Source organism: Meleagris gallopavo, chromosome 16 (genome assembly GCF_000146605.3).
Source record: "Meleagris gallopavo isolate NT-WF06-2002-E0010 breed Aviagen turkey brand Nicholas breeding stock chromosome 16, Turkey_5.1, whole genome shotgun sequence".
Taxonomy (NCBI): Eukaryota; Metazoa; Chordata; class Aves; order Galliformes; family Phasianidae; genus Meleagris; species Meleagris gallopavo.
In genome coordinates, this window is record NC_015026.2 from 8,728,973 (window position 1) to 8,736,437 (window position 7,465).

Below are 7,465 nucleotides of genomic sequence, written 5' to 3' on the forward strand. Positions count from 1 at the left end.
CCGCGGGCTCGCCGCGCAGCGCCGGGCCGGCCTTCCCCCGGCCGCCCCGCAGTGATGCTCCCTGTTGCCTTTTTTCTCCCCGCTGGGGTCTCTGGGAGGGGTGGAGCGGCTCTGCTCTGAGTCGTGCTCGTCCCCGGGCAGAGTTGGGGTCACCGAGGTGGTGCAGAGCCCTGGCAGACCCGCTGAGCTGCGCTGTGCGGAGTTATTGCCCCGTGTTGCTGCTCTGTTTGGCTGATAAGTAAAGGACGGGCTGTCCCAGGGCAGCGGTGCTGTCTGGCACTGGGAGAAAGAGGAAGGCTTCTGCAGGTTGAGTCAGTCTCTTTCCAGTTCAAAATCAGTGCTGTAGGGTTAAAGGTGTTTGTACAAGGGTTCTAACACCCAGAGTGTTTCTGGCCCACGGTAACCCCGTTGGAAATGTTTGAGTTCCCGGTAGGAGCACAGCACTGCTGTGAGCAGCCCCGTGACCTGGGCACGCTGCACAGTGAGGCAGAGGGCACAGGAAGCGCAAATTCCCATTCCTTGTTTTGGGCCTGACTGCCCTTTCCCTGCACACTTCTATGGGAGCTGAGGCTGGTTTGTTTCCTGCTGGGCTTCTGCTTGTGTCAAGCATGTCTGAGTGCTGAGAGAGGTTTGCCCTTAATAACCCTGCAGCTGGAGGGCCATCACAAGGAAAGACCGAATACCCCACAGACACACCAGCCTAGATTCAGGAGAGCTGTGAGAACCCAAACCCACCCTCCATTTCCCCACTGCGCTGCTGCTGTCCATGTGCTCAACCCTGCCTGATCCACCCAGGCCACTGAGGTGAGGCTGAGCCCGCTGCCATCTGCATATGAGTACAGAGGCAAAGTGAGCCGGAGCCACGAGCTGAGATCTCCCAGACTCCTGTGTATCACCAAGCAAGTCGTGACGACCCACAGCGACAGTCCCCAGGATATCCTGTGCCCTGTCCCACTGAGCCACCCACTCCCACTACCCGTTCCCCCCCATGCTGGCACACAGCATTTACTGGATGGTGTGAGCAGACGTAGGTGCACTGAGCAGCACTGCAGAGGGGTCAGACGGAGTGGTGGGACGTGTTGCCTCACATCCTTGACAGATGGCAAACGTATTATCCTTTAACGCCACCGCCAGGCTCTGAGCCCGGCCCTGCTGTTCTGACACTGACTCAGCCCTGAAGACACTTCACATCTCCAAGGTGACTGTGCTCAGGAGCAGTGATGTATTGCGTACATTTGCTTACATTCAAGGACATGTGTTCTTTCCTGTTGTTTGAGTCCCGAGAAAGTTCTCCTAAGCAGGGCTTGCTGTTACTTTCACCGTTGTATAATCAAGTGTCATTACCTGTGAGGTGCGTGGTTCTTCTGATGGTGGGTTGTGCTGCTGTAGCCAGGAGCTGTAAGTGAGACACGGTGGAGGGACACTGGTGAAGGAGAGCTGCTGGGCAGCTTGGGACGGGTTTGAAGAACTCAGTCCTTTAAGGGAGATCCCAAGCACTGTCCATCAGTGCAGGCTGTGGCTGGACATTGTGTTTAAATCTGTGAATTGCAGGTGGCCGAACGTCTTCCCACACTCCTCCTCACATCTGCCTGTCTGTGCTCTCAGACAGAAGAAGTTGCTTCAATTGCTTGAAAACCTCCCATCAGAAAAACAAAAACAACAAACCTGAAAATAATTATTCCTTCAAATCAACCAACCAAACAGGCAACCATCCATTCTCTGTGTGTGGACAAGAGAACAAGCTGTGGAGAGACCTGATCAGCCCTTTGAAGCTAGCATGCAGCTAATATGGATTAAAGGCAGTGCCAACCCATCCTTCCCAGATGTGCAGCGTGTGTGTGCCTGTATTTTTCCACTGTCAACTTGACTGTAAATGCCTGCATAATGGGGATACATTGTAGTACCAGCTGCAGTTTTATTTAGAGAGGAGTAATGAATATTTTGTTCCAACAGGCTGTTGAAACGAACGGGACCATCTGGTTAAAAGTTTTGCTCTCAGTCGTGTCACGATTCCCCAAAGTTATAATCAAGCACCTCTCTGCCCTGGTCATGCCAAGCAGTTTTATTTTGGGTCTGGCTATTGAACAGGCTGCCAGCTTTCAGAGGCCGTCAGCATCCCACTCTCGTTATTAGCGCTGCCTTGGAAGCAGTCTCGCCTTTGCCTGGAATCGTAAAACTTCTCGCCTTTGCTAACAAAGCTGAAGCAGATACTAATGAGGGTTTGAGGGCAGACGCTGCCTCAGACAACACTGAGCCTTGAGAAGCACAGAGCTGCAGAAGCAATTGTGCTGCTTTTAAAAAATAAGCTGTCGCTTCTCTTTATTAGACAGACATCCCCAGAGAGTCGTTCTGAAGCTCCGAAATGCCGTTCTCTCTGCCATTGGACACTCTCTGATACTTTGGGGAACAATTTCTATTTTCTGCTGTCAAGCTGTTTGACTGCATTGATTTTTTGTATTGCTTTGGCAACAGGTCACAGGTGGGGCTGAGGTCTTTTTTCCCAGGTGCGTACACACAACATGTGTGTGTAATCTTACCTTCCCCGTATGGGAATTTCAACAGAGTGAGAGTTTGTGGTAGTGTTTTAAAGCTGCAGACCAGGTCTTAACCTGTAGGGTTGCAATTAAGGTTATTGGATTGTGTGCTGAAAAAGACCAGGAAACCAGTTTGTCCCAGTGGCTGCCCGCTCTGTGTATCTGTTTCTGGTTGTTTTGTTGTGATAGGTGAATTGGGTGTGAATTAGATACCAGGAGCAAAAGTTTCCCAGTGAATTCCAGCAGAAACCCTGACTATGCAGTGCCCCAGCAAGCTGAAGGCCTGTCCAACAGGAGATGTGAATCATGTCTCTGTTTTCTTCCCTCTGCAGCATGGACAAGGATAGCCAGGATGTTCACCAGGTGCTGAACGAGCTCAAGAACAAGTTCCAGGAGATGAGGAAGCTGATCAGTGCCATGCCTGGCATCAGTGTGAGCCCAGAGCAGCAGCAGCAGCAGCTGCAGAACCTGCGGGAGCAGGTCAGGACCAAGAATGAACTGCTGCAGAAGTACAAGAGCCTTTGCATGTTCGAAATCCCTAAGGAATAGGAAGGGAGCAGCTCTGTTGTCTGAGTCTGGAATGCCTCTTCTCCTGGCTGGAAAGGAGAGAAAAAGTTGGCAGAGGCTTACTTTGTTTTTTTGATCACGTTACTGTGAAGTCGTGGCTGTGTGGGTCACAGGCATGTGACACTGAACCAGAACCCTTCGTGTGTCCTTCACATGTGATGGTTAAAGCAGTGCCTTTGCTTTGATCTGCTGTAGGACTGTGTGCATTTGTATATGCAGCTCTTTTCCCTTGGGGTTGGTTGTATTTTTTTCATTCAAGCAAGCAGAGCACATTATGTTTTCTCTAAAGAAAAAATCGAAGTACCTGCTGGTTAAGTTCAACAGAAAAAAAAGGAGATATTTTCCACTTTTTTTTTTTCCACTTCTGAAATGACAAACACTGAAAGGGAACATGCAGGGGAAGCACGAGCTGTTTGGCCTGGAAAGCCTGTTTGCTGGGAAGGATCTCTGGGGTGCTTTGCAGTCAGTGTGTCGGAAGAGGAATGGTTGCTTTCTTTTGTTACTTTTGTATTTTTCTCTCTGTTTTTAAACAGTTGATAGTTGTGCTTGAGATGAGTCGAGTAAAGGTTAGAAACTCCAAACTGTCCCTCTTTGTATTCACTGAGTGCATGTGGGCTGAGCGGGGCTGGAGTGTGGCAGCACAAGGGTGGTGCACAGCCTGGGCTCTGCTCCTCTTTCTTAGCATTGCTTTTTGGTGATGGGAGAGCAAAGCAGAGCCTGCCAGGGGAGTGGATTTCGGTGGGCTTTGGATGCGTAGGGCTTTCACACCAACTTGGTGAGCGACACACCGGGCATCCTGCTCTTACAGCAGAAAAAGGAAAAGCAGGATTAAAACAAAAGGCATAAATGACAGCAGCTTTAGTTATTCCCTAAGTGACACAAGTCAGGCTCAACAGGATGGATCAGTTCTGTGTCTGAAATGCTCCAGGGGCTTCCCACAAACACAAACACAAACACTGAGTATTGAACGTCAGATGCTCGTGGAAAGCTCTCGAATGTTGTATTGCTTTCAGATGGGTCTCAGAACTCCTTGTCCTCTGTCCTCCTGCTGGGAGCTGCCGGGTGTCAGATGACAACCTGGTGAGCATCTCACCCACTAACAGGTATGTGACAAGCCCTCGGATCTCACGGCTCTCTGAGTTAACGCTGAAAGGTGGAGCAGCTCAGGAGTGGAAGAGGTGAAAAACGGAGTGGTGAAATACAGTGTTGGTTGAGAGCCTGCATTCGAGAGCAGGGAGCATTCAAACAATGAGAACGGGGTCTGTTTGGGTAGGATTTGGCTTCCCGAAGTCAAGAGGCAGGTAATTATGCTCTCTGGGAGCTGGGGTGATTCAGTTCACCTGTAGCTCAGAGATCACTCTGTCCCCACTGAGTGCTTTGCTGGTGATTTCTTTGGGAAGGTGCCCGCGTGTAAACTCTGAGCAAAGCGGAACACCAAGATAAACAAAGCACAATGTACACTTTTTTACTACTGAAATTACCTTTCTGACAGGATTCGCTGTTCCAGCTCAATAAATTCTTGTGTTTCGTGCCTGGATGGAGGTTTCTCCTTTTGGCCAGCTGCTATTCCTGTCAAACAGGCCGTGTGAAGAGCTGGAAGGAGCAAAGTGTTTCCAAAGAAATGCCTGGCACTCAGCACAGCAACAAGTTAACTTGAATCCAAGTTTCAGACCAAACTGAAGTGGTTTTGTTTGCCGTCTCACTCTCCCACACCTTATGGCTTCAGTAGAATTTTTCCCCATTAATACATATTAAATGTAGGTCTGTTGTGCAACTTAAAGGTGGAACGGGGCTGCTGAGTGTGATCAGAACCAGCAGGCTGCTTTGGAGAATCTGGAGCCAGTGAGAGCTGCTCTTTGCAGAGCTTTCACTTTTTCCTTTCACTTCCAGCAGTGATTACTGGCAGTGAGAGATCAAAACCCGTCGCATGCGAAGGTGACCTTTCGAGTATTTCCTTTACTCATGTTGCAAAACAAAAACAATATCCTGGACGGGGCGCAAATGAATCACTCTCTGTTGACATCATTAAAGAGTGTTTATTTAATCGGGGGAAGGCATGAAGCACAATGAGCTCTTTGTCATTAAATGATGTCATTTCACTTGGTTTCTGCTGTGAACGAGATGGCGATGCCTGGCTTATTGGGGGAGCGACAGCAATGCAGATCAGTGCTGCCCAGTGCAGTGAGGAAAGAGCTTTGGCTCAGCGGCCGGCTGGAGTAACAGCGTGCATGGCCCCGCTGCCCTCTGCGGCCGCTTTCCGAGACAGAAACCTTTGCACCGGGAGTCAGAGAAAGTGGGGTAATAAAGGCACTGAGTTGAGTACTGATCCAGCCTTACAGCTGGGATCTGGCCTGGGTTTGACAGGATTTGGTTTTGCTGCAGGGATCGGGGAAGAAGCAAAGGCAAAAAGCCACAAAGTGTCATTTGAAAAAGATTTTTATTATTTTGTAGAAAAAATAAAACATCAAGTTTCAGCCACGGTAGAAACACTTGAAGGTTTTTGTTCATGTCAGTGACAACCAATACCTACATAAAGTGCCTATTGTTTTCTCATTTAAAAAACCCTTCCCGCTCCCCCCGCCCCCCAAATCTTGCAAATCAGACAAGACAAATGTAAACAAGAGTCAGTTTTTGGTCCATTGGGGCTGTAACTCTGCAGAGTCTTTGCAACAGCTTAGAAGTGTCTTCTGCACGTGTTTGGCGAACACAGACAAACACACGACACAGAGCCAGAGTCCGTGCACAGCTTCTCAAGTAAAAATAAACAGAAGGAAACAAAAAGAAACCCATAAGCCCCAGGTGGATTCTCACAGGTCTCTGCCCTCCTGACAGCAATGCCCTGGCCCAAGGCTGGGCAGTTTGGGAGTGCTCATCCCCCCAGCTCACCATCTGCACTTTGCCATTATCATCTCCCTGATCCCCTCCTGCCTCCAAGTCCTCCCCCTCTCCCAGCATGTGCCCTGGGGGGGGGGAAGCCGATGGGAGGAGGGAGGCTGGGGAAGAGGCAAGTCTGCGCCCAGCTGGGTGCGTGCCCGCCCTCCCGCCTGCCCAAAGTCCCGTTGGAAACGAGCATCCTTCCCCCTTCCCTTCCTTCCTTCCTCCCTTCTTCCCTCCTTCACGCTGGGGCTCCTAGCTGATCACACAGCGGTCCTTCTCCTTGCCGTGCCCTCCGCCGATGGCTTTCTCACGGATGTACATGAGGTCGCTGTGGACGCTGGGCCGGCGGGCGAAGGGAGCCACGACGCCGTACGCCTCCTCCGTGCTGCCCCGGCCGCCCTCTTTCAGCAGCTTTTTGCCTTTCAGAGCCTTCTTGTGCAGGATGTCGCAGTACTGCACCGAGACCTTGCGGTGCAGGTCGGGGCTCATCTCGCTGGGCAGTTTGGCCATGGCGAAGAGCGCCTGGAACATCTGATCCAGGCTGCTGTTCTTCTTGGCCGAGATCTCGAAGTAGGCACATTTCTTGGGGTCTGCGCCCACCAACTGCTCGATCTCTCGGGGCTGCACCTCCCGGTAAAAGTCCCGGTCGCCTTTGTTGCCGCAGATGACCAGGGGAACCTCGATGTTCTCCTTGGTTTTGTTCTTCAGGCACGACTTGGTCTCCAGGATCTGCTGCTTCAGGCGCTGCACCTCCTCGAAGGAGTCCCGGTTGTCCAGGCTGAACACGAGGATGAAAACATCACCTGGGGACAAAGCGGGGACGTGAGATGGGGATGCGCACACCGACCCATAGATAAACAGGGGAGGGGAGAACCAGGCAACAAAGTCACCCACCCAATGCACGCACAAAATCCCACCCAGAGACGGGCAGAAAACCATCTCTAAAGTGACCAAGAAAACCCAAACTCCAACAGGAGAACCCCCATTTCCTTCTGGAGCTCCCCATCCACGTACCTGTGAGGATGGACAGGCGCCGCATGGCGGGGAAGGGGTGGTTGCCCGACGTGTCCAGGATGTCGAGCTGGTAGACCTCACCGCGGATGCTGTAGAACTTGCGGTGGAAGTCCTCGATGGTGGGAGTGTACTGCTCCTCAAAGCGCCCGGTGAGGAAGCGCGAGACGATGGCCGTCTTGCCCACCTTGGAGGAGCCCAGGATGACCATTCGGTAGCAGTTCTTGGCGGGGATGCTCAGCTCGGCCTCGCTGGGACACATCTTCTTGATCATCGCTGCCAGTTTCATTGAAGCCGGCCGAAGTGCAGCTCGCGCCGAGAGGATGAGGAGGAGGAAGGCGAGGTGTGCCCGGCTGCTCGGCCCCTCTCTCTCCCAGGCTGGAAGGCCGCTCTGAGCTCCGCACGCCCGCGGTCTCCGCGTTATATGCAGGATGCAGCGCCCGCCCCTCTGCGCGTCACGGCCCGGGGCTGAGTCA

General features: G+C 51.9%; 2 protein-coding genes across 2 annotated transcripts; one reads left to right on the forward strand and one right to left on the reverse strand.

The window, feature by feature from the left end:
- The first annotated feature begins 97 nt into the window (after positions 1-97).
- On the forward strand, positions 98-3,682 carry MED9 (mediator complex subunit 9). The gene has a single exon (XM_010719583.3). It carries the CDS (start codon positions 2,841-2,843, stop codon positions 3,081-3,083), a length of 243 nt encoding a protein of 80 aa, XP_010717885.1. The 5' UTR covers positions 98-2,840; the 3' UTR covers positions 3,084-3,682.
- A 1,837-nt stretch (positions 3,683-5,519) lies between these two features.
- Positions 5,520-7,393, reverse strand: RASD1 (ras related dexamethasone induced 1). Its single transcript, XM_010719584.3, has 2 exons — positions 6,993-7,393; positions 5,520-6,781 (listed from the first exon to the last, which is right to left on the reverse strand). Exons 1-2 carry the CDS (start codon positions 7,276-7,278, stop codon positions 6,231-6,233), a joined length of 837 nt encoding a protein of 278 aa, XP_010717886.1. The 5' UTR covers positions 7,279-7,393; the 3' UTR covers positions 5,520-6,230.
- Positions 7,394-7,465: the final 72 nt, after the last annotated feature.

Bases quoted from the DNA above. Each gene is read 5' to 3' on its own strand.
- MED9 (XM_010719583.3), top strand. From the start codon at position 2,841: ATGTCTCTGTTTTCTTCCCTCTGCAGCATGGACAAGGATAGCCAGGAT.
- RASD1 (XM_010719584.3), bottom strand. From the start codon at position 7,278: ATGAAACTGGCAGCGATGATCAAGAAGATGTGTCCCAGCGAGGCCGAG. The intron at 6,782-6,992 runs GTACGTGGATGG...CTTTGTCCCCAG, and splicing joins GCGCCTGTCCATCCTCACAG to GTGATGTTTTCATCCTCGTG.